At 39.9% G+C, this 27,236-nt stretch overlaps 1 protein-coding gene across 4 annotated transcripts in view; it reads left to right on the forward strand.

Moving 5' to 3' along the window:
• Positions 1-27,236, forward strand: part of SORCS1 (sortilin related VPS10 domain containing receptor 1) — a gene marked incomplete at both ends in the record, with an annotated part of 518,044 nt that overhangs the window by 164,038 nt on the left and 326,770 nt on the right. For all 4 annotated transcript variants that reach the window (XM_080911273.1, XM_080911272.1, XM_080911274.1 and 1 more), the window contains one exon: positions 17,570-17,637. In XM_080911273.1, the coding sequence (XP_080767399.1) occupies positions 17,570-17,637 (68 nt within the window). The remainder of the gene's footprint in view (positions 1-17,569; positions 17,638-27,236) is intronic.

Raw genomic sequence — 27,236 nt, forward strand, 5'->3', positions numbered from 1 at the left:
TGAACACAACATTTGTTTTCTGCTCATAGCATCTGCTTTCTGATCTCTTGGCTCAAACCTTAGCATACACTCTTCCTCAGTGTTCCTGATCTTATCCAACTGGACATCTTCGTTAATGTCATATATTGGTCTTTTCTTTCCATGTATGCCTCTTTTCTATTATATATCTGTATTTTCTTTGTATTTATGCTTCTATCATTGCATAAAAGGCATACAAACATTTCACTACAAGTGAATAGATTCCTGAATGTCTTTTTTGTTTGCTTGCTTTTATTATCATAAACTTAATAATGCTAAGAGGTGGCAAACTACAGAATCCCAAATGCAGCCAATTTTCTTTGTGAAAATGAAGTTTTAGTACAATATAACTGTGCTCTTAATGTCTACACTAGTGGTTCTCACCCTTGTAAATACTGCGGTCCCTTAATACAGTTCATGTTGTGGTGACCCCAACCACAAGATTATTTTTGTTGCTACCTTATAACTGTAATTTTGCTACTAGTATGGGTTGTGATGTAAACATCTGTGTTTTCAAACCGTCTTAGGGGACCCCTGTCTAGATGTTGCTTTTGAAATATAACTGAAGAATTAAAATAGTTATCGTAAATATCTAGTGGCCGACAAAGCTATAATGTTTACTGTCTAAACTATTAAGGAGAAAGTTTAATAATACTTGCTAATTGATTACTTTTAGAACTAACAACTTAAGCTTCATATTTCCAGTTATCATATTTACCATACCTGAATTTAATACTTACTAATTGTGCTCTATTATTTACTACATATACCTACATGAAGACATTACAGAACTTTCAAAATTCTCAGACTTCCTTTTTTATGTTTTTCTTATGTGCATGCTTTAGGCTGGATTAAATAAAAAATCTCAAGTGTACCATACCAACATCAACTAAGACATTTGAGAATCCACCATCATTAATTACACTACATGATTTCTAACCTATCACTATATGAGCAAAGATATTCACTGGGCATTTACAATTCTCACTAAGCTTATTATTAAAGAAAGAATTTCTTTGTGCTTATGTTGATGGTAGAATTCGATGTACAAGTAATCTTTTCTTATTTTCATTCAAACTTGAAAATGTAAGTGTCTGAGCTTCATATAATTATTTATTGACAGTCTTCTGGCAAGTTCTTTACATTAGATTTGAGGTAACTGGAAAATTTTTTAAATGCCATTTTTAATTTAGCAGCAAACAAAGTTACAACTGAAGGAAATTCAGAGGCAACATATAATGAAACTAATATACCCTAGACATAACAAAAACATATAACTAAGGAAGTTTAGATAAACGTGTAAACCAATCCAGGCAAGATAGGTACGCTTCGAAGTTTAGCTGACACTTGCTTGAACTGAGTATTAAAATTTGAGAATCCTCCTTGGTTCCAAAATGTCCCGATGATTCAAAGATTAGTGGAAACTTAGAATTGCAGGACTTTGGGTTAATTAGAAATGTAAACAATATTATAAAGGTGACCTCTTTTATAAAGAAGAGAAAAAAACAACAGCAGCAGCAACAGCAACAACAACAAAAACAACAGCAGCAGCAGCAGCAACAGCAACAGCAACAACAAAACCACCACCACCAGCAGCAACAGCAACAACAGCATCAGCAGCCACAGCAACAACCCTAGAACCCCGAATGTTGCATTGAATGAGGAAGTAATAGGAGGCTAAGTGCTTCAGAGTAAGATAGTAACAATTAGATTGTACCTACCTTGTCAATTTGAGAGGGTCAGAAATGACATTGCATGCATCTGTTTTTCTCTCCCAGGGATTACTGCCTCTCCCTTGAACATAGTTAGCGTTTAATAGATGGCTGTTCTTTGATTAATTTTTTCCTGAGGGTAAAACATTTCTCCTTGGCTCATAGCCAACTGAATGCTGAGCTTTTTCTTTGAGCCTGACAAAATGCTGATGCCACGGGTGTTTTAAAAATAACTATAAGTAACATTAAAGTGATGTGATATACCAAACTGATGGCATTTCTCAGTCCTTGTTCCCTGCGTTGAAGTAACTAGGAGTTCAGTTTTCAACTTCAAGCAAGAGTTTTGCAAGTTCAAAACTATCTGAGGTAGAAGGTTTATTCTCATTCAAGTCACCAAAGGTAACACTGGAAAATTTGAACTCTTTAAGCTCCTTGAGGATGCTGGTTTTATGTTACTCGGACCAAAGGGAAAGAGGATGTTCCTTAAGCTTTCTGATGTTGTCAATATAATGGGATATTTTGCTCCTCTTCCAAATGTTCAGCACCAAGCCTTGTCCTTCTGTAAGTCTAGGAATCACCATCCTGTAAGAATCATTTTAAATAAAGATTTACATTAGGTTTCTGTCCCTAATGTCTGAAGATATGTTTCAGAATTGGGTTCTACAGATCTTTGTTCCTATGAGACCTGTTAGATTTCTTTCCCTGGTGAGATAATACAGTGTTTGACCTTGAGGATTTTTCATAGCTATTTCCCTGTCTAACATCATTATAAGAGAGTCAGGATCATTCCCTCCCTCTTTGACCTGATTCATATATTCTGATATAGATGTCTTCAGTTGATAGCAAAGAGTTGAGCAGCAGTATCAACCGTATTTTTTTGGAGACTGACTTCTTTGGGTTCTGGAGTCTAGGACTTATTCACATCACACAGTGTCTGGAATCCACTAGGGTCAGACTAGATATCTGATAATCCTCCTTTCTGTATCTCCGGATACTCTCAGGCCACTTCATGTCTATCCTTCCTGACTTATCAGTATCAACATAGTCAGTCTGTGTCCACAAGGCAAACGATTCTGTCTTGTAGTTACTTCCTAAGAACTGAACTGTTATTGAAAAGAAAACCTTCTAAAGCAAGACTCAAAAGACCATTTGAGAGGATCACAGCACAAGTGATGGTTGCTTGCAAGAGGGGACTCACCCACCAGTAGCTCTTACAAGCACGTTGTACGAGGAGTTTCAGGCATGCAGCTTTGTGATGAGTCACCCTTGTTTGGGTGGGCTTTTCTGTGATAACATCTGTATTTCAGCCACGCACACTCTTGTATGTTCCTCTTCACACATATTCCAATGCGTAAAGGTAATAAACTCACTCTTTCAGTAAAGGCAGAGGGTGGAATGATTTCTTTGCCTTATCGTTGGAGGCCTTGCTGCAGTGAATGCACATCTATTCATGTCTTCCCAGGTAAAGAGCTTGAGGGCTTCACAGTGGTAGTCTCTCATGCATGCCTCACGGGGAATTTTTCCCCCTAGACTATTGACTGTGTAACAGCAGGGGCAGTGGCATCATCCCAGGGACCTTTTCACATTCCCAAGAAGCAAATCCTTACATCGTTTTTTGTACACTGACACAATACTGTTCGTACTAAAATATCAGATGTGATGTTGCAAGTAGGTGCTAACTTAACCCATTAGAGTAAAGGAAAGGGTCTCAGGCTCTTGCCTATGGTCCTCCATGGCATTTAAGCAAAATCTGTACTAGAAGGACTTACTTAACCTTTATGTTTTTATTGGGCCTGCTTCCCTGCCAGGCACTGCCATTCAATAATTCTGCCAAATGGTATCTTTTCCATGTGACAGAGTGCTAAACAGTGATTTATTGCCTGAATACACATTGCCTTCATGGAAGTGATTTGTTTAAAACAACAGTAAAGAGATAAATAAATTATTCATTCCATGCTAATTCTTCACTTTTATGTGCTGTAGCAAGGCGTCAAAATAAGCAGCCTGTAGGGCATTTTATTTTTGCCACATTAATCTTGGACAGTTTAAAAGAAGATGGGGTAGGGGGAGTAGGAAATGCAAAGAACTTGCATTTTCAAGAAAATAGATTTCTTTTTTCCTCTACAGCTTCCTGCAGAGGGAGAGTATTCTAGCAGATCTGTCTGCTCCCTCTGCCCCCAGCCACTTTGGGAGCGACTTACTGAAGCCCTCAGGCTGGGGACAAGGACCCCTTAGGGCCCCTTTTTTACATGCAGAACCCTGTGGCGCCTCCTGTTTTTTTTTTTTTTTTTTTTTTTTTTTTTTTTTAATACTATGGAAAGTTCCTGTTACAAGTCCAAGAACCAAGTGAGTTCTTTTCCTGGAAGATTTGCATTTCCTGGAGCAGACAAAATGTTGGGTTTCTAAATTTTCCTGATATGTATTTAGAACTGAAGGTTTGTAGAGTGTGAAAAAGTGATGGTGACACACTTCTCTGCTTCTGCAGCTGATTCCCAGGACAGCTTCAAGGTACCCTTTATTTCTTGCTTCCCTTCACCCTCCTTCCGGGAAGCATCATCCTCAGGGGGGAGATTCATGAATGCATGAAGTCTCAGGCTAGCAGAAGAGCAAACCGATGGTTGTTTGGTCTTTTGTCTTTTTCTAAGTAGGACTCCTCTGTGGTCTCTGTTTGTTGATGGCTCTTAAGGGGTGGGACGTTCCCTGTCCCATTACAGAGATAAGCCCCCATTCAGGTCTTAGAGTTCATAATACAGGCCATTGTCCACATCTTGTTTCTAGATCAAAAGGCAAGAAATTCACCATTTATATATGTACAACCTAAGCCCCAAGCCCATGGGTATTCATCCATCTCTATATGAAACCATTCGCTCAGCTTCCTAGCACATACATGGAGAAAATCTACAGATCCTTTGTCTGTAGTTTTCCTAGGTTGCAGAAAGAGCAGGGATTTCAGCTGGAGGAGCTGAACAAGCTTCAAAGAGTTCTTCACGTGCTCGACTGTGTCTGTTCCTTTCTTCTTACTTCCTTGCTCCTAAAGCATGCACATGGCCTGCAAACCATTCAAGTCATAGCTGTGCCCTGGGGCTACACCAGGCTAGATTGTGTAAGGAAAGCAGGTTTGTATTTGCATTCCTGATAACAGAACAAAGTGTACAGTGAAGTCAGTGCCCCTAAGACTTTAGGTTAGACATTAGAGGGCCAGGGGTTACATTGTCTAGAAAAGAACCAAAGATACAGAGAGAGTCCAGCAATAAAATGAAAAGGAGTATACTCTGAAATGTTCAAGTTCTTCCTCTGATCTCTTAAAAGGACAACAACTTGTGCCTGATACACCTTTGAATTTGGAGTGTAATTTTGGAAGATCAAATCACACTTCTCCTATCTATGTGCTAGCTAAGCTTGTCTTGATGAAGAAAGGAAGGGGAGAATGTGGGCAGGTGGAAGAAAGAAATCCTTGGGTAGCTGAGAAAGTATATGGATTGTCACTCAGAAGGTCTAAGAGGCACAACTATAACAAATCACTGATACAGTTCAGGTAGTAAAGGGAACTCTAATGCCATTGATAAGTACTTAATAAGAAATGATGAAGGTTAAATGATTTAACTGGGTCTTATCCATGGTACCAAGGCTTGTTCCATTACAACCTCCTCTCATCAGCTGTTAAGCCTCACCTCCCATGCTTAGTTACACTTTGCCTTTCTGCCCATTACACAGAGCTGGAGATTTTTGAGGATTTCTTAGAAAATAGATAAAAGACTCTGGATTGAGATTTAATTCCAAATCTGTACCCTAATGTGTTGGTATTCATCCCATTCATCCTGGGATGTCCTTTCCTACAGAGAAGAAACTCACTGAATGAATGTAGTTCTCTGCAGTGTCCTGGCCAACCTTCAGGAATCCTGCAGATTTGTGCATGAAAGCTAACACTCTTGAATTAAAGGACAGAGAAATCAATAAACCTTTAGATGGGATCATAGACATGTTTTACAACCACTTGTCCCTCACAAAAGAGATACACGGCATTGAATTATCTGTGGCATTTAATCTTTTAATCAGCCTAAGCTTTCAAGAGGAAATTCTAGGCATTTGGAGTACCATTCCTGAAATCAGACTTTGATGAGACTGCAATGCTCTTGTCTTTTGGTTACTGGATATTCTGTAATTCCACTCAACTCTGGAGACTGGCTGCATCAACAGCTATGTAATTGGAACATGTTGTGAATGCCTGGAAAACTTCCGCACTGATAGAAAAGCGTTAAGCCTGTCAGATCCTTGACAAACTCTGGCACTCAAGGGCAGGAGGAAGATGTTTTAAGTTCACCTGTAAAAGGGACTTTGGTAGGATGCTGAGTTAAATAGGAAGGCAAGAATCTACATTGTGTCTGGCTTATCTGTTTTATCAGTTTGAAAGTCAGCATCAGGGTGAAGCCCCAATCATTTGAAAATGTGGAGAAATGTGATAATATTTCATTTATTAAACTGGTGTCTGGCATAAAGGGTGACAAGGAGGAGCAAGGAGAGCCGAGGGCACTGTCCTCAGAGCATCATGAAAAATGATGTTTCCAAGAAGTGCGTTACGTTAGATTCTCACAGAACTTAAGGATTGGTTATACTTGGAGGGGAGAAGTGGATTATAGAGTTATGGGAGAGGGGGATTATAGAGCTAAGGAAGCCTCAGAGTGCTTAGCAGGATAAATACTAACAGCTTTGAAGACTAGAGCAAGACAAGGCGTTTAGCACTGACTGTTTTTTGCAGGAGGAAGAGGTCCCAGCAAGCCTAGTGTAGCCATGGAGAAGATGCAAGACTGAAAAGGCACATTGACTTCGTCAGTGCCACCGTGTTTACAGCAGGGTCTGGGCTCGCGTCCATGTTGCCTGATTCATAGCGTAGGACTGCAAAAGGCTTAATGAGCATCTAATGGGAAATCCTGTCTGAAGGTGAATTTACAGTGGAGCTAATGAAGTTTAAGATTCAGAGTCTCCCTGGGCAAAGGATTTGGTGAATGCTGGAGTTTGGGAGCTGTAGATTACTCCAGGTGGGAAGGCAAAGCTGGCTGCCATCAGAAAGCATTTCTACTTATCCACTTCGGCTAATCCTTCTGAAGGCTTTTTAGAAGAGAATAATATGAATTATTAAGCTGGGTTGACTACTATTGAAGTAAAACTTTGGGGGTTTATTTTATTCTTAATTTTGTTATCATTCTCTTAAGAGTCCGGAAACGCTGTCACAGGTATCCCGTCTCCCCCTACAAACCAATGTCTATGCCTAATGCGGCACTGTGTTGTTGTAGGCTTATGCATTTCTCATGTCCTGTATCATTTCTGGCCCCAATATTATACGTAAAAGCCCAGGATTTGTGTGCCAAAATGGCGTATAGTGTATGAAGTTTATCCTTTACTTTTAGATTTTCTCTCATTCAGTAGCTGGATCTTCTAAATATTCGACCTACATTATTTGGCAAATGTCTTACTTACAGAGGCTTTCCAATCTCTTAAAGGATTTACCTCCCATGTTTTAAAGAAATAGTCATGCTAATTTTTATACATACAATAACCCATGTCATTATAATCGTTTAGAGTTAGAATCCTATACATTTAGTAACATTGATAGTGTGAGTAAAAAATGAAGAACATGTAAGAACTGCTTCACCTCCAGGAGCTTATATATATATGATCATTTATTTGATATAATTTAAGGGGCTTCTCAATTAGGAGCCCTTACTATTATTATAGAGGCCCCAGGTCCATTCCTGGTACTCACATATTGGGTCATTGCCATGTGTAATTCCCGTTCCAGGGGATCCTATGTCCTCTTTGGCCTCTGTGGGAATGGCATAGACATATGACATGTACATAAATGCAGGAAAAACTAGAAATATAGTGACTTTATTTAAATTTCAGTTTTTTGCCAGTTGTTTTCTGCTGTGAATTTTCTCTTAAACAAACTGTTTTCCCACAATGTCATATGCATTCCAGAGAGGCAGAGAACGCATCTAATTAGCATGCAAGTTGCTATTGCTTATTGAGCATTGTTTGTAAGTGTGTGAAATGTATGTCTACCTTCCTTACCTTCAGTTTTTCCATTATGAAAGGGAAGGTTGTGATTTGCCAAAGACCAGCGTCAGCTTGTATAGGGATCCTAAGAGGAGTGGCTAGGAGCTGTGAAGTAAACGCCTCCAAGTCAAATCATGGGCCCAGGCTGGCAACCTATATTCTTCTCCTGACAGCTTCTCAGATTTCTCTCAGTGTCCTGCTTTAAACAGCTGTTCAGATGGCTCTCTGTGTTCTGCTCTCTCATGACAATGCTCTCTTGTTATCCTAAAGACTCTCTGGATAACGGATCTCTTTCATGTCAAAAGCCCAGTTGTTTTATATAGATAAATTTAGATAGATAGATAGATAGATAGATTAGATAGATAGATAGTTAAATAAATAGATGGATGGATGGATGCATGGATGGAAGGATGGATAGATGGATGTTTGGATGGATGGGTGGATAGATGGATATAGAGATAGAGACAGAAATACAGATACAGATGTAGATGTCGGTATAGATATAGATATAGATGATATAGGTATAGATGATATAGATATAGATATGGATATGGATATGGATATGGATATGGATATGGATATGGATATGGATATAGATATAGATATAGATTAGATATAGATATAGATATAGATATAGATATAGATATAGATATAGATATAGATATAGATATAGATATAGATATAGATATAGATATAGATATATACAGATACAAATACGGATACAGATATAGATATAGATACAGATGATATAGATCTATTCAGTCATTACTCCAGGTTCCCCTTTGGCTGTCCCGTGAATCTGCATCCCTGGCACTAGCCCCTTGATTCTTAGGAAGAAGCAACAAGCATTATCAGAGATCTTAAGATGGGTAGGTGGAGTTATGAGGGCCCCGCCCGACAATTACCATTCTGACCATGCCCACACCTAAATTAGCTCTGGCCCAGGCTGACTTTGGACTCAAGAATCCACCAGCCTCTATAAGCATAAACAAAAGAAAACTTAGCTGGGTAGGATGCCCTGCCATCACCACTTCCTAAATCTCTTTAACTCCTTCCTTAGCATCTCACTGACAAGTTGGCTCACAGTGCAGCCGCCTTTGTTCTTCAGACTAAGATATTTTTATGTCTTTGAGATTTGGCTCTGGATTCCTTGGCCTATTTAATTTATTTTACATTTTGTTATCTATGTGTAGAGAAACCTTGCTTAAAAGGGCTTTTTCTTCCTATTAAGCATAATTATTTCCTTTTGGTACATTTTTGTCTTTGTTCTTGTGGAAATATTTGGCTCTTTTCTAAGACAAATATCATGTGCTGTAGCATCGCCATTCTCCTGGTTCAGGGAGAGGATGCCACATAGAGCATTTTTAGGATAGAATGAGTCACAAAAAAAGAATATAAACCAGTCAACATTATTTTATTGCTATGAACACGGTTTTGACTTTAACGTCTTATTCTTCAGTAGCAGAAGATGAGAAGAAAAAAGAAGAAGAAACACAGGGCTCAGGGGCTATCAAATTACCCTGCTTGGTACTGTGACATCAATAGATTTTGGAGGGAAAGTGTGCTTTAGAGTCATCTCTCAGTGTGGGAACATCTTGAATCTTCTGCTTTGAAAGATTTCTTCTCAAAAGCAACTGAGGTCAAACAGATTTGATAAGCTTGGGTTCGCCCGCTAAATGCAAAGATTTTGTTTTTATAGAAGTATGTGTGCTCCAATTGCCTGTTATTACAAATGTTCTCTTGTTGGTCAGCCAACTGGAGTGAAGGTAGGGGGATGCTCTGCTAGGATGTTGCCTTATGTCTTAGCTGCAGATGACCTCTTGTCAGGAGGAGAATAGATTCATATAAGAACCCAGAAAATTCACTAAAGAAGTTTCTGCACTTCTCCGTAGGGCCCTTCATGAACTGCAGCTTGCCCTGTGTCTTATGGTCAATTAGTTATCTACACATCCCTGATGCCACAGCAGCACTGTAGGATGTACTGTCTCTGTACTTCCCTAGAGGAGATGCAGTAGTTGCTTGACTCACTTGATTTCAGAGTCATGAGGAGGATATTACATAGATAAACATTACAGTAAATTGTGTGGGGGCTGCCATAAAACATAAAGGTCATTTGGGGATTAAATGACTACTAAAGGCAAAAAAAAAAAAAAAATGCTGAATGCTTTTGCATAGCTTGATATTCAACATTTAATTCACTTTTTGCTGATTTTTAATTCTCTAATTGTGTTTTTTACATGCTAAACTACTTTTAGTTTTAATTGAGTTTGTGTGTGTGTGTGTTTGTGTGTGCACGCCCAAGTGTATGTATCACAACCTTTATGTTCCCTTTGCTATACCACAAAGCTGTTTAGCCATTATTGATCCCTATTCCTTTTGATGAGTCAAAAGATGTGCAATTACACATTCAGATTACACATTCACTTACATCTTTCAAGATAATGATAGCATAAGTTAATCTGTTGGAATCCATCTAGAAAAGGTTATGTGTTCATTCACCACTGGAAGTCCTTGATCTGTTCTCAGACAAGTTCTCTGAGAAGTTAAATGGAAAAATCAACTCATGAGGAGACTTAATTAGGGTTCCAAAAGTTTAAAAATAATATTATGTTTTGAACAACCCAAAGTAGTGAAGATGTAGCTAAGTAGTATGATGTGGGCAAAGTCCTGGCTTTCATCCTAAAACACAGAAACACACAGAGACACACACCAATAATAACATAAAACAAAAGACCCAACCTGTAATTGGCCTGAAGTCAATAAAAATTTAAACCTTGTACCTTTCTATTACAAGCATTCTATTTTATAGAAATAGAGTCTTTAAGAGGTGAGGCTTATCTGGAAGGATAGTAGATAAAGGGTCTTGTCTCTGACCTCTGATGGGTCTTGGGACCCTGGCCTGTTGCCTCCTCTTTTTACTTCAGGGCTACCAGGAAGTAAACTATTTACTCCACTCTGTGTTCACTGCCATGGGTGGCTTCCCTTGCAACTGCCCTCAAAAGAATGAAGCCAACTGACCATGGAATGAAACTCTGAACCTCAGGGCAAAACTAATTTGTCTGCATTACAGTAATAACCGTGGGCGTTTTTATCAGGTAGATTCAAATCTAGTGAACTCTGTAACTAAAAACGAATACTACAACAAAAGCTCAGTGTGTTGTGGAATATTAAAGCCCCTGTTTTAACCTACTAAATGTAGAGACGTCCAAGAGTAAAGAAATATGAAAGTAAAAATTGGCCTTCTGTGTAAGGACAGGCAGACATCACTTGGAGCTGATGTCATTGTCCTGCTAAGTGACTTTTGGAACTGCAGCAACTCCTCCTGTAAGAGAAAACAAAATCCCCATTGGATGAATTGTGGGATCTGGCTTTTATACTGAAAGCTATCTCTTGACTCTTGTGTCTAGCTCAGAACTCCAGAGCTGGTGCACTGGAAATATTTACTGGAAATACCCTTTCCCTTTCCAGTAAAGAGCATGTCTAAGCAAATGTTTAAGGCTCTTCTGGAGGATTCAAAGCCCATCTTTCTGTTCTGTATTCTGTATACCCCACTCATCCTCTCAGGCAAACTTGAGCTCTCTGGACTTAATCACCTTTATACCACAATTCTTAGCATCCCTTTTCGTTAAAATACTGTCTCTCTCTTCACCCCTGTCCATGTCAGATGCACTCAGGGGTGACCTCCTCTCCTATAGGCTCATTACTGATGACCCCTCTCTTGCTTGCTCTCTGAAATGTAGAGGTGTGCTTCCCCCATGAAGTCTTTTTCTCTTTTTGTTGACTCCCTAGGGACTGGCACCAGCTCTCCTTTCTCTCCTGCTTCTCCGAAGTACTGTCTGTTTTCTTTTTGTTCCTGGCTTTCAGCAAGCCTTACCAAATGGTGATTGAATTTAATGTGCAAAGATTCCACACCCAGTGTTCTGTCTTCTGAACAAAGTCCTTATTTTCTTAGAATTGCATAAGTTTATATTCTTGAGTTTCGTACCCCTTTAGGATTCAGAGAAGATCAATGGTATCATTAAACTTCTAGTCATTGTTTTATGCCCATAGATTTTCTTTTAATCAGGTCAGATTCTCAAAGGATTCACAACTCGCTCAAACAAATGAAAATGTCTAAGTTGAAAATTTGAATAAATGCTTGCTGAACCAAAGACACAATCTGGAACATACATATTTCAAGGAAAGGCAACATGCTTAGTTTGCCTCTTCTTTATACTAAATTTGGAGTACAAAGAAAGTAACCCAATTGAGAGCACCTATTTTTTATCTAAACATTGAGACTCCGGATCTTTTGAGACTCTTTATAATTCTTTGTCCCTGAATTGGCTTCTGTCTTGCAACAACCCAAATGTTCTCTAGCAAGCTGTTGGAGTAAGCAGAAAGATGGCCTTTTTAGCTACATGATGGAGAAAGCTCTAGCCCACTGGAAGCTGATGAGCGAGAGAGGGAGGTGACTGGCTTCAGATTTAACCCACCCTGCTGTTGTCTTTTGTTAGGTCTATCCCTGCTCACCAGAGGCAGAAGATAGCCCACTTCAGGAGACAGAGATTATGAACATTAGGTTGGTGGAGCACTGTGAGTTCTCCTCAGGTACCAGCCACAATTACAGAAACACCTGCCTGTACAAGCCTGAACTGACTCACCTCATAGAGAAAGATCCTGCCATCATCTGCATTATTCAGATCCCGTTGAGCTACTGAGCACTGAGAAAGAGACTTTAGAATCATGTGGCACAGATTGCTCCCTCTTTAGGAGCCTGGGGCACCGTTTATTTCCCTTGAGATTTATTTCCATAGACAGGAAAAGACTACAGATAATGAAGAATTGAAAAATAAGTAGATATATCCCCCATTTTCTCCTCTAGAATTTTACTTTTTAAATTTTGTATTAGTTCTTTAAGAATTTAATACAACACAGGTTAATCACATTTTCTATTCTTTTTCCAACTCTTCCATGACCCAACCCCTTTTTTTAACCCTTCCAACATTGTCTTCTTTTGCCCCAGCTCCTACCACCAGGGCCAATATATGCTGCAGAGGTATCTGTGGATATATATTTTTCCTCTGGCACATAACTGACTTATCATGGGCTATCTTACAGCAACTGTTCCTCTACGAGAGGCCCACTGTTGCCAATAGCTCCTCTGCTAGGAGTGAAAGTTCATACCCGCCGCCTCTATGTAGAGATTTTGGTCTAGTTTATGCTTGCACAGGTCTTGTGTTTACTACCACAACCACTGTGAGCTCTTAAGTGCAACTGTCCCTCTGTGTCAAAAAAAAACCCACCATTACCTTCTGGTTAAGTACCGCCCCTGGGGGTCAAGCTGTTTCTGCCCAATTATCCACAATGATCCTGCAGCAATTAGAGGAGAGGGTGTGGTAAAGAATGTTCCATTCAGGGTTGAATATTTCATAGCTGGCCGAGGTTTAGAAAACAAGAGATAGTAGCATACCTCCATTTTCTAAGATTTCCCCAGATTAAGGTATATTGAAGGTTAATGTCCCAGCCAAATGTTCCAATACATGTTGACCTAATCACAGCTTTCAATTTGCCTTCTCGTAGGGTTGAATTCTTTAATTTAGTAAATGATGGGGTAGGACTGTATTTCTTTCCTTAATGATAGAAAAATAGGAGAAAATTTCATTGTTGCTATTCAGAAAGGGAACAATGAATTCTCATCATCTGCATTTTAACACACCTATGACAAATCTGCAAATATATGCTGGCCAGAATCGCCTTGGGAAGAAAGTGATCCAAGGGTTCCTTAAATGCTCAAGGGTTTGTTTCTAAATTGTATTTGATGTTAACAATGCAAAAAAACTGTCATATTAAAAGTTGTTATGGAGCTAATAATTTACCTAGTGGAGACTGCCTATGTATTAACCAACACTGTTTCCAAATTAATAAATTTTAATCAAACTCAGAAAGAGCATTATCCACCTCCTTTGATACAAAAAAATTAGGTTTTGCTAATTTACAATGGACCTTCCTGTCTAGTCATGCAGATACTGGTATCTTTATAGCTATAAAATCTTTGTTTTGGATTACAAAGCAGAAAACGTTTGCAGCTTTGAGGGAGTGAACTGGTATTTTCCTGTCACAACCTTCTAGGTGACAATTTCTCGAATCTTTGCAAAAAAAAAGCAAGTGTTCAGAGTTGATGGAATTCTTTGGTAAAGAGTACGGAAGGCTCTGGAAAAAGGGCTGCATGTGCAGAAAACCTTTGCTCATTTCTTTAAAGAGATCACTCTTTCCCACACAGAATACCAAAGATGGCTGTATAACAAACAGTGGATCAGTGGGCAGGTGCTAAATTTTCTCTAAGTATGAACAAAGTTTTCGTACGGTAAGGATTGGAAGAAGACAAAAGAATATATATATATATATTATATATATATATATATATATATATATATATAGAGAGAGAGAGAGAGAGAGAGAGAGAGAGACAGATTTGATGTGGTAACAGGAGTTTGAGACTGGTTAGAAAGGATACTTCTGATATATTACTCTAGAGTTCCAGATATGTCATGCTGAGAACTAAATATATTGTTAAGTTTTCAGCCCATAGCTATTCAAATAGTCACTATTTAAAGATTTCCTGAGATTTGGCGTGGAACTTGAGAAAGTTGTTACCAGGATTAACGTGTACTGTTGTAACCAGGGGTATTCGGGCACTGTACAATGAAATCAGGATATGACAATAAATAGGGAGCCCATCGACATTATTTGAGTGAATGTCTGTCAAAATATCACTGATAATGGCTGGCAGATGGTTTCACCAGTAATTTTCCCATTGCCTGAGCACAAGGACCTTAGTTTGGATTCCCAGCACTCATGCCCAAACCAGGCATAGTGGCTTGCATCTTGTAACATTAGTAACCCTAGTACAAGGGAGGATAAATGAGCACATCTCCAGGTCATGGTCTAGGGAATAGAGCAGAATCAAGGAGCTCCTGGTTTAGTGAGAGACCCTGTTTCAAAAAATTAGGTCTAGCATAATGGCACAAGATGGCTCCCGCTGCATATTTGCAGGTCAAACCTCTGGTCCCATACACACACACATCTACATGACACATCCACGAAACACATCCAATCAAGCACAAGAGCATGCACACGCATGCACACACACACTAAAAACATCGCTGCTTCTACTCAATTCATAATCTATTATTATGAATCTGGTATTATTATTTAAATAATACTTCATAGGATTTGAAGTAATAAAATCTAGATACGAAACTTGTTTATGGAGTGAACATAATGATCGGTTATTTATTATTTAAGCGAACAGTTAAGTTGGTTTCCTTAACAGTTGCAGACAAACCAGAGGATGGCAGCAGGGTAGTCAAACAATTGCTTTGTTTCCACTTCTTCTCACGTTGGAGCACCAGTTTGGGCTGTGACCCCTTTAATATATGAGGATTTTGCTAAACAGCAGCACTAACCAGAAAGGAACAATAACAAACCAATCAGCAGCAGCTTCTACATAGCTTTGTATCATTAGCTGCCCAGCAGCAAAGTGTGAGTAATGGGAAAATGCAGGGAAGACAGACCTCGGATAATCTATTGAACACATGACCCAAAGCTAACATTTCACCTTTCCCTCTTTGCTTTGCTTCTAACAAAAAAAAAAAAAAAAAAAAAAGAAAGAAAAAGAAAAGAAAAAAAAAACAGAAAAAAAAACAGAAAAATTATATTGGTTTGAACAGCTATACCGTGAAATGTTACTAAGGGCTTTTCTCCTGTGCTGTATTGATAAACTGCCGGACTGTATCACTAACCTTCTTTAGTTTTACCAGCCCAGCAAGAGGAAGCAGGGATCATATTTTTCCTTTTCCCCTTCGTGCCCACTTGTCCTGGGAATTGCTTAAACAATCACTGTGTATGTGGGCAGGCGGGCTCACACCATTTCACACTGGGTTAAAGGGTTCCCCACTCCTGGGCACCTCTGAAGTTCCTTGTCACATGAATGTGAACCACGGCCTGTGACCAGCTGAACTACGTTATTTAGTGCACTGCTATTGTGTATCTTAAGGGCAACTTCCTAGAAATGCTTTTTGCCCACACCCCCATTTTCTTGGTGGGAATTTATAGGACTGTCTGGCAAAATCACACTGAGGTGGAGTCACAGCATTATTCTCTTTCCTCAAACGAACGGCCGCCCTGCTGCCTCGGATCAGCATTCCTGGGATGGCTATGATTGAAATTTTGTACTTAGAGTGACTTGATTGGCATAGGGATCTGGTAAGCATACGCCCCACCACAGGAATGCCATCTGATGTTCCCACAGGGTGCCTCACACCTCACCCGTGCTTATGTCTTGCTGAAGAAGGAAGTTTGAACAGATTGTTGGTGGCAGCTCATACTGTGGGTTTGGAGGAAGCAGCTTTGGAGGACGGGTCCTTGGGGAATCTCCATTTGTCTTCCGGCTAGCACAGGTCTCCATTTCCTAGAAGGGGGCCCTAGATGACTTAGACGTGAAGAGGTAACACTCAATCATGAATGCTCCTGCCTCCTAAAGGAGGCACTGTGCCAGGAACCTGGAATTTGGAAGGATTTAGCACACTTGGGCAACCACTGCCTCGGAATTCAAGGTTAGCACATTCTGTGCTCACTGTAGCTAGAATTGATCCCAAGACTTTCGGAGAAAACCCAGGATGTTGTTCCGAATGGTTTTCTGCTGAGTTACAAACGCAAGAGCACAGTCAAAAGTTCTAGCATGGGAATACAGATATCAAAGTAATGGATAGACCCAGGACATCCATTTCGCTAATCTGAAGAGTATGTCAGTGGAGAACGAATGGTCAGTGATTAGGAACAAGTTGCATTGTTCAATGGCCACTGATTCCCGGGACTTGGGTACTCCAGAAGTCAGCTGAAGCCTATTTCTGGTTGTTCATTCTAAAGAAGTTGTCTTCTCAAACTTCTGTCATGGCCAGGACTTTCAGCCTCATGGCAAAGCAAGGGTGGAGTTTCCGAAACTCCCTTTTACTTTTTGAGCAGAGCTTGTACTACCTGGATTGTAGTCTCCAAGCTTGGCTGTGCTCTGTGTTCTAGCCCAACACCAGGGAAAAGCCTGGATAATTAATTCTTGTTTTTCTCACTCTGAGCAAATGTGGAAAACAGTTTGATTGCCGCTAAGTGAGACTAGAAACAGGTGACAAATTAAAGGGACTTTTGCTGTGAAGCTAAAGGTGATTTCTTTAGGATAAGTTCTTTCCCAGAACCTGTTCTTAATTCAGAAGTCTCTCCACACCCAGCGTTATAAGTCCCAGGGATCACTTGCACCAAACCTGCCCCATTTCAATGGTGTGGCTTTGCCGTTCTGTGGTGTTATAGCGCCCATATGACTCTGAAGTCAGAAGAAAGAGTTCATCAAACTGACAAAGAAGAAAGGGCACACAGAGGTTCAGGAATCAAGGATGTTGGACCATGTGACTTCATTTTGGGAGCTAGGAATTTGCTCAGGGGCTAACATGAAATAGACATTTTCATACAATTTTGTAAGCTTCCTGAAAAATGTTAAGTCCACCACGGCAAGAAATACATGAGAAACCAGGACTTGCTGGCTTGAGGGGGGCCTCCCGAGAATGTTGGGTAGTACCAGAGATGATCAGTTCTGGGCTGACAGCCCTTCCCCAGACACAGCAGCCAAGCAGTAACAATTCATTCAATTATGTTAAGCGCCCATTAAAGGAATCCTAAGACCTCCCATGGGCCATCTCAGTTCTAAGAGATTGTAATTGTTTGAGACTAACCATGATTTCTTCTTTTGCCTTCAGGTGATTCTCATTTTGACAAAGCTTTATGACTATAACCTGGGGAGCATCACAGAGAGCTCGCTTTGGAGGTACGTAGATAAATTAGGCTACTGATTATAGTGCTGTTTAAGCCTGGTGTCTGCTCTTGCTATATCTGGAAGTCTCATTTACTGGCAGGGAGGTTCCTGCTTAGAAGCAAGCCTTCCTTTTATTTTTATCATTTTCCTTTAGAGATGGATGGGCTTTGTTTACTGACCTGCCAGAGAAATGCCTTCTCGTAGTCAGTGAGACTGTTGTGTTCAGCTCTTCCTGAGGTGCTAATATATTTTGATCTGCATGGTTCTGGACCCTCTGGAGGGGAAGGAGTTGGGCTTCTCTTTGTAGACTGTTCACCCCAGCCTCTAGGAGCAGGCTTCCATTCAGGTACAAGGATTTCCCAGTTTGCTGTCCATGGTGCTGCTGATCCTTAGCAGCACATGGGTGGGCACACAGACATTTGTATGTTTATGTACCTTTATCGCAGGTATTCATATTGTACCTCACATACATACAGATCACGTGGAAGACATGCTGTGTCAAATAAATGGATAAAAATCAGTTTGGGGCAGAGTAACTCATGAATATCTGAACAAAGATGCTTTGGGGTTGTTATCAGTCTGAAGTCAAAACACAAATATTCAGAAACACAAGGCAGTCAATTTTACAGGTTTTTTTTTTTTTTATTAAGTGGCCTTTTCTTGGTATTTCAAATTTTTTCCTTCTCACCAGCCTGTATCAGGTGGCTATACACACCCTGATCCCTCGAATCAAAGACAAAAAAAAAGGTACTACCTCTAAATGGTTATTCCCATCTCGTCTGATAATCCCAGAAAGAAGATGCAGTCTTGTCTACAGGCAGTCAAAGGGTGGGACAGAGCTAATACTGGCAGAGTAGCTGAAAGCATGGGTATATTGTCCAGTGTCTGATAATCATGGGGTTCTTAAGTACATTAAGTGCCAGCGGTACCTAGCGCATTATCTAATTTCAGTAAGCCTTGATCAGAATGTTCATGACTCAATAAGTTTGTGTCTCCTTGATAGCCTTTTCTAGCATTGATGTATTCATAGGAATAAAAAGCCACCTTTCCCCTACAGTGCATATGTCAGGAACAGTGCAGAGTGTGCATTAGACAATTGAGAGCTGTGCAGCCACTTCTCAAAGAGGCAGAGGGATATAGCAGATGTTAATAGTCGACCCACACTGTGGGACAGAAACAGGAGCACAGCAGAAGATGGAGGAAGACCACCAAAGCTCAGTGTAAGCTTGCTTCTTTCTTTCTGGTGAGTTTCTTTCTGTGTTTCCCATCCTTAGGGAGGGAGGTTAGTGAAATAAAAGTGGCAGCTTCCATCACAGTGCTGGAGAGGCAGAGGCAGGAGCATTACTGGTAGCTGCCAGACTAGGCAAATAAGACAGTTCTTTCAGATATAGCAGAAAAACTCCATTAAAAAAAAATAAGGTCCTTAGTGATGAAGAATGCAACCAGTAATTTGACCTCTGTTGTCCACACAGCAGAAGTACTCTTGTACTTGGAGAGAGAGAGGGAGAGAGGGAGAGAGAGAGAGAGAGAGAGAGAGAGAGAGAGAAAGAGAGCAATAATGTTCATTAGCAACTGAGAAATGTCCAACAATCCCATCCAAACCTTCAGTTGATTCTATTCTTTGAGAGTTTCACCAGCTAAATAATCAAGAGTCAAGTGTCAGATGCCTTCTGGGTATTGGAGTAAGTGGGTACCAAGAGGCAGTTGACCTTGGACTGCTGTTCTAAAGACTTAAAGCTCTTTGGATCTATGCGACAAGGATGACAAGCCACCATTGTTCCCAATTAATGAGATTTACTCGTTGTTCACACTGCCATCGATTGTGCCTTACTTCTACAGCAAGCTGCTGACTTTGTTTTCTGTTGCATTGCTGTTCATGCAGGGAGTCACACTGAGAGGAACCGGGTGATCTGACACAGAACAGTTAATGGCACCTGAACACCAGCCAGAAATGGGAGTGGATTAAGCCTTGAGATTTGTGGGGAAAGCCAGTTTTGCCATTTGAGGCAAGATAAGCTTAAAGGTTGAGATAAATAGAACGTCAAATCGAGATACAGTATCTCTGAGAAGAAATATATTCATCTTTCTCCTCTCTTGTCCAGAGCAATCAGCACTCTGCCAAGAGACACTTAGCAGCTACGGAAAGCCTTAGGCGGTTCCGACTGAGATACAAGCCTGCGGTTTTAAAGGGCCACGCGTGTCCAGTGCCTCTCTCTGCCAGAGAAGCTTATTGGTGAGGGTGACAGGCCAAAATCAGTGTCCCCCAAATCTCACTACTGAATGGCATAATCTCTTCCCATTCCTGGAGCTCCAGGGGCACAACAAAGGAAGTGTTCATTTTAAAGACTAGTTTTTTTTTTTTTTTCTTTCTGTAAAACCCAATTATTATTCAACTGTAAGGAAAAGGCTATCAAATGGAAGCAAACACTCAAACTAATGTGTGAAAATTTCCCTGTATGGGGGGGTCTCCCTTATTAATACATAGCCAATGTTAATACCTTAATACATACCCAATGATGAGGCTCTGAGCTGTGCTTGAGCTGTGGACCAGCACCAGCCTCCAAGGCCTGCAGGAGCTGGCTGCCAACCCACACATGTTCCCAGTCACTGGCCTTTCCATTCAGAAATCACCAGAGGTTTCTAACTCCTACTGTCAAGCCCCATCTCTATCACATGGCAATAGTTCTGGTCCTCAGACTTTGACACGTAATTTATTAAGATGTACTTAATTGCTAATTTTCCAAATCGAGGAAGTGGCAATTGTTCATTAGAATGAGCCAGTATGTGCAGTGACACCTAAATGCAGCTTCCTACACACCTGGGTTGGTATAAGAGTTATCAGTGATTTTGTTCAATGCTTAGGGCCCAAGTCATGTGCTAATCAATGTAACATGGACTAGGAGTACCTTTTCTGTGTTTGCTCGTTTCGAAACAGGAATGTTGTGTTAACTGAACTCCTGAGGTGTATCTTGTTTCAGTTGACAAGAGAATCATGGGTAATCTGTACAGACAAACGCATTTAAAAGGAGTCTGAGTTACAAGTGTCCCAGTATGTGGAATATATACATATTGAATTACACTAATTGAAGAAGGGCTTTCTGAGGAGCAGGAAACATTCTCTATATATTTATTCTCGAATGGTCCTATAAAAACCAGCCTGTTAGCAATTCCAGTTTCCACAGGAGGGAGGCAAGCCTAGGAAAGTTGAAGAGCTTGCTTAGTGATTGTGTGATTGTAGAGAGCTGGCTCCTCCATCTGCTTTCCTAATGTGCATGCACCTGCTGCCTCTTGTTTACCTCTCTCATGTCTCTTAAGTTCATCTTCTCCATATTAGCTATGATGTATAGTACTTTAGACTCATGTGTAGACCCGTCCTTATAGTTTAGTAAGTTGATCTCTGTAAAAACCCTGAGAGTACTAAAATGCCTTCACTGTATTAAAGCCTGCATTTGTAACGTAAGGATGTGTTTGAATGACCTTCCAAGAAGGTTAAAATAAGTTATTCAGGAGCAATAATGGAAGGCAGATGCCTTTATGATTTCAGTAGAATTGGAAAATCTTAATACTCATTTCCCCTCAATACTGAAAACCCCAGTATTTTTCTCTCAGCATCTTCTAATAAATATAATATAGATAGCACAAATTTTGATCTGGGGCCTTGTGGACTGCCCATCCGATCTTATATACAGTTATCTTTGTATAGCAGCTTCTTCATTAATGCTCTTGTGCATTATGGTTCTTTGACCTCTCATGGTTGCCAGATGTTTATGTACTTCATTCAATTCGACCAAGTATGCTTTTCTATGTCAGGTACCATCCTCAGTAGTCAGTAGAATTAAATTATGTACAATAAGGTTTCCCTTCTTTCCAGAAACCCAGAATCTGCTTTTCTGATGGAAAGCAGAAACTCTGTGTGTAGAACTTTAACCCTGAAACACACAAATGTGGTAATGTGATTTCTGAAGGGTGGCATATTACCGTCAAGGTCATTGTAATATGACTGTTACCACCTTATGAACAAAGCAGAAAAACCATTCAGAAAGCAGCATGGCCTTGAGGACCACCTACATCCACACGTGTCCACACAGGGCTTTGCCACTAGGTTAAGGAAGGACAAAGGGAAACCAGATGTTTCCACAGTCTGAATTCCCAAAACTCTTTGCTGGATGGATCCCCTCCCTAACTTGATCTCAGGGGAGATATTTTTTTAACTGAAAGGTGCTATGTTTTTATCTGTTCATTTCAATTCTGCCGTATTTCATGGCTAGCCTTTGAGAGAGGCCATCCATGTTTCACTTCCACTTAAGCCGCAATGATCAGGAGCGCCTGGTCTTGAGGAACTCTGTAGCTGTGTTTTGTGTTCGCCATATACAGACCATCTCTCTCATCTGTGGTGTGCCCTAAAAGCAGCTCTATTTGTCAGGTCCTGATGCAGAAGAAAGTTTTCATCATAAGCAAACAAGGAAAAAAAGAAAGAAAGAAAGGAAGAGAAACTCTTAAGTAGATAGAAGAGCAGTCATGCAAGATAACACTGTGCACAGGTTGTTATGATGTTTATCTGTTTCCACTTTGCTTGAGAAAAGCAGGCTGTGGTCATGTGCTACACTGTATATATAACACATTGCCACATGCTCCAGTCAGTGCTCGTACTAAGAGGTCCATGGGTCCTGTGGACACTGGGTCAATCTATTGAAGTGATCAAAACAGAAGGAAGAAGAGAGGGTGCTTCATTGAGCACAGAAGTCACAGTTGACATGGCTTTGAAGGCTGTCCATATATTGTCCATGTCCTTCTCTCTTCTCTCTGGTTACTGGGGACTGCAAAAAGAACAGCTTGGTTTCCCCACAGGTTCTTTGCCATGATATCCTAAAAGCAGTGCACCTAGGCAAGCACAGACTCAAATATCTGAAACCACGAGGTAAAATAAATCCTTTTGTTAAACAGGTTATCTAGACATGTTGTCAGAGAGATTAATGATGAATAATATAAATATGTCCCAGTATCAGCAAACTATGTTTCTCTTGGAGAGAATATATTATATATGGCTTAGTTTAAAAGGTTTTTGGGGAGAGAGAGTACAAGGAGCAGAAGTGACCAAAAGTTTTACCCCTAATGAGTAAGCAATTTGTACCCTAAGTAAGGAAAGTAAAATTACATTTTCTCCCATAGAGCATTTCTGAATTTATCTGCCGCACTTCAGAGTATGTGTTACCAACCCAGATTCTGGATTCCTGTGTGTACATTTTGTTTTGTCTTGTTGGCTTTCGTTTTGTTTTATTGGTTTTGAAAAACTTGTGCCTGAGTTGGTATTTTTGGGGAATTAGGGAAGGAGATATTGAACATTAAGTTGGGTGGACAGAGAAGTAGAAATGACATGGAAGAGGTTGGAGGAGAGGGAAGGACTATGATAAATACATATTACATTAAAATGTGTTTGTTTGTTTTGGATTTGTGCTGTAGGCTCTTCTCTGTAGCCCTGGCTGTCCTGGAAGACACTGTGTAGTCTAGGCTGACCTTGAACTCACACAGGTCTATGTACATCTGCTTCCCAAGTACTGGGATTAAAGTGTGTGCTCCCTCCCTTACTGAGACCACATATTTTTTTTTCTAAAATATAACTTTTTAAAATATACTGCATATATGTATGAATTCTCAAATAACTCGTACAACTGTATTGACAAAAAATAGTATTGGTTTAGGTTTATTAAAATCCAGATTTGGATCTTAGACTTACATCTAAATCTTGTAAAGTTATAAAATTTCTACATCCTAAAATTGTAATGAATACATAAGAAAAGCAGTATTGAAGACAATGCAACCTGATCTTGTGAGATTCCAACATGTTTCACTCTAGGAAGAAAAACGTACCCAGAGCCAAGTGTGAAAAGCACAGGTTCACTCAGTAGAACACAGCCAGAGCATTTTCTCACATTAACACCATGCAAAGTAGAACCACTGGGCCAGCTGCCATATTGAAGCTCTATCAGACTCCTTCCTGTCACTACTTTGAGTTCCTTCCCATGTCTCTTTGGCTCAAGATAAACATTTGCATTTTCTCTCTCTGTCTGTCTGTCCGTCTGTCTTTTACTGTGAGTGTGTGTGTGTGTGTGTGTGTGTGTGTGTGTGTGTGTGTATTCCGTGTTTTACTTTACTGAATCTCAGATGACCTTCATGGTCTACCATCTTCTTTAGTATGCCTACCTTTCTCAATCATTACTAAAACTCTCAATAAAAGAAGTAGACATTCTGTTGCATCATATGTTCTTAAGGAGGCTATGCAACAAAACAGACACCTGACTTTGGCAGTCTAGAGCTTCCTTGCCCAGAGTCAGAACTCACAGAACCCATATTTTGTCATAGCGCTCCCCTAGCCACAGACACTGCACATTGTATGTGAACTCTTTCTTGTTCCACATCAGTTTTTTTCTTTTCAATGTATTCTTTCTGGACATTTCTTGCCTTTACAGAGAGTACCATTTAGGAAGTTACATATTACTTGATGCACCATTGTGTTCCAGAACCAAGTATCATTCATGTTTTGTAGCAGATAATCAACATTTTATGAATTTACTGTGGAAACATTTCCTTGAACAATTACATTTCTCATATGTGGATTTAATTAATTGATGTAAAACTTTATCCTATATGTCATTGAAAATCAAAGGTTTACAGACGTTCATTTATTTAAATGTCAGGTTGTTTTAATTTATCATCAGTGCACATGTGAAAGGTGACAGATACTAATTTAATCTCAGCATGTATATTGACACTGTCTTGCTGTGTGGCTACACCTTCATTCCCACAAGTGCCAGAAGCTAATACACTGTGAAGGGAAGCCAAGTGTACTACTCAAATAACACTTATGAGGTGTCGGAACACAAACGTGACAAATGCCCATTGGTTTCTTCTCCAGACTCCATCATGTTATACATTCACTTGAGAATTACCCCTAGGAAGAAGATCATAAAACACAGCTGTAGATGGTGTTCATCCGTGAGCAGAAGCCTGCAATGAAGCATGCATGCAAGAGACAAGGTTGTTGCCATGTGAACCACAGGTCAATAGAGATGAAGTCAAGGCGATCAGAAAACTTTAGAAAACCCCTTTTCTTATTTCAGGTGAACTTTCTCATATTCTGTTCAACTGAAAATCATGCTGAACATTTTCAGCTCTGTTCTCCCCTTTCCAGAGGGAAATGATGTACTGAAGTGTTATTCCTCAGCACAACTTTGTTTCTCCTGCTGGGATGTATTAGCAAGGTCATCGCCTTTGGTTTATTGGCTTCAAACAATCTGTGATTGCACAGGATTATGAATCCTTAGCTTGCAGAAGCAGAAGATACAATCAATTTATGAAAGGCCCAGGGACTTTTTCTTTTTCTTTTAAAATGTGTATTTATTTCTGCCAGCATTTCTAGGGATGAAGACTTGAAAGAGCTCTTTGAAAAGAATTTATCTTTCCATGTCTTGCTTTATCGCACTTTCCAATGAGAACTCTGAACGGAGCCAGTGTGAGCTCTGCTCTTTACTCATGCCTTAAGCAAAGGTAAGATGACATCACAGAAGTCACAGCTCAGCCAGAGTGACTGGCAAGTCTGTTCTCACTGTGGAGCTCCCAACACTTACCTTATGAAATGACTACACACTTTGGTTAATCACAATTTGGGATAGAGAATAAAGTTGTTTTCAGCAGGAGAAGGAACAGTTTGTCTAAAACCCTTTGGAAGTCAGGAGCAATTATTGTAGTATAAAATTTCTCACCTAATTTGCCATAGTCACATGGTTTCCTGGGTCTCACCCTGTCACTACTCTCCAAGAGTTGTAAATATATCACCTCTGACCTTAAGAAAGTAAGAAACAAACAAGCAAAAAAAAAAAAAAAAAAAAATTCACACAATCTACTTCTTTCTAAATTGCATGGGGGCATTTCCTCTTTTGATTTGAAGAAAGTTGTTCAAAAACCTGTGTTTCCCTCATAACACAAGAATTTAATGTCCAGAATAGAAGTTCAGTCCTTCTGGTGGGCAGATGAGGTCCATGCCCCACACTGCAGACTGGAGTGTGCTTTCCAGATACCAAGTTTCTTGGTTGCTACTGCTGACTTAAAAGAGCTCTGGCCTCTGCATACAACTTGTTAACAACCTTGCAGAGACTACAGGCTAGAGCTGTGGGGCTGAAATTATATATGAACCCAGGTATTATACTTGCAATTGCTGTCTGTCTGTTTGTTTGTTTGTTTGTGTTAGGTTTATATTATTTGCAGAACTGACAAGTCTTACCCCAAATGGTTCTCTTGTTATTTATTCATGGCGCAGTGGAAACAGAGGACAAAATTCTCCTTCTATCACCAGGAAGCAAGTGTCTTTGGAGTATGGGGTGGTAAATTTAGCTCCTCCCTCTTCTCGGAGACAGGCATTTATGATGATGCTGATTGGCTTCCTCTGTCTCACAACATAATACTCTCAGGTCTTTGGGGATTAAGGATTAACTTTTATACAGATTCTTCATGTCCTCCAGATGCAACCCTGTGGGATATATTCAGACTGACAAGTAGGGACGTTTCTCTTATTAAACCTGCTGTAGCGTGGGAAAAGTCAAGGTACAGTTAGCAAAGTAGCTGTAAATGTCAAGGCATGAGTTAGGTCTGAAACAGAGCTTCATAAACCACAGGGAGAAAGAGTGGATTTGAGGACCTCTTTTTTGAACATCTTAGGGCTACTTTCTTCCTTGATTTGATGTTATCTATCAGTCTCTAGTCTCAGCCCCATCAAAAACAATGCTGCCTAGAAGAAATCACATAGAAATTCATATGGCTTCTTTTGGAATAGAAAGTTTGAATGGAGCAACTTGACCATGGTAGGCAGGCACTTCACCTTAGCATTATCTTCCTTGCCCTTTTTGTTGCTATTTTCATAATTCCCTTCTCTCTCTTTCTTGCTTTTTTAACATTTATCGTTTTAAAAATCTACTTGAAACACTTTCTTCCCAAACTGAAGCAGGAATGATTGTTCTACCTGTGTCTCCCGCATGAAGGAGACTTCAGACCTTCGCCATCAAACATGATTCCCATAAGGATTCTTTGTCAGTAGGACAAAAATAGATTGAGATCGTTATTTAATCTAGTCAAACCTTGATGAATATATCTCTCTCTGGCCATCTTTTTCTTTATCTGGTAAAATGAGTTTGCTAATAATCCAATCTATTTGGTCAGAGAGATAAAACGTGCTCATGTATGAATTGGTGGAACGTCTTTTGCATTTAGCCAGGTGATTTATTTATCTGAGCTATTGTCATCCCAAAGAATAGTTGGTAAGTTATTAAGTGAAAAATATTTTCCTACTGAATCTGAGAAGTCTATTTTAGTTTCCCATGATGCGTTTAGCATGGAGTCTTGCCTCCTAGTCAATAACCATTTATTTGACCAGTGATACTTCTTCCCAAGAGGATGGATGTGATTCTTTCCTCTGGGGCTTGTGGGTAAATCTTATCACAGAGGCAAATATCTTAGATGAAGGGAATCAGACTTCAGGAAATCCCTGAACCATACCATACATTCAAATTCTTTAACACATGAAGACTCTTCCTTCCCCCAGATCCCCCAGCTTATAGGTT

This window comes from Micromys minutus, assembly GCF_963924665.1.
Source record: "Micromys minutus genome assembly, chromosome: 2".
NCBI lineage: Eukaryota > Metazoa > Chordata > Mammalia > Rodentia > Muridae > Micromys > Micromys minutus.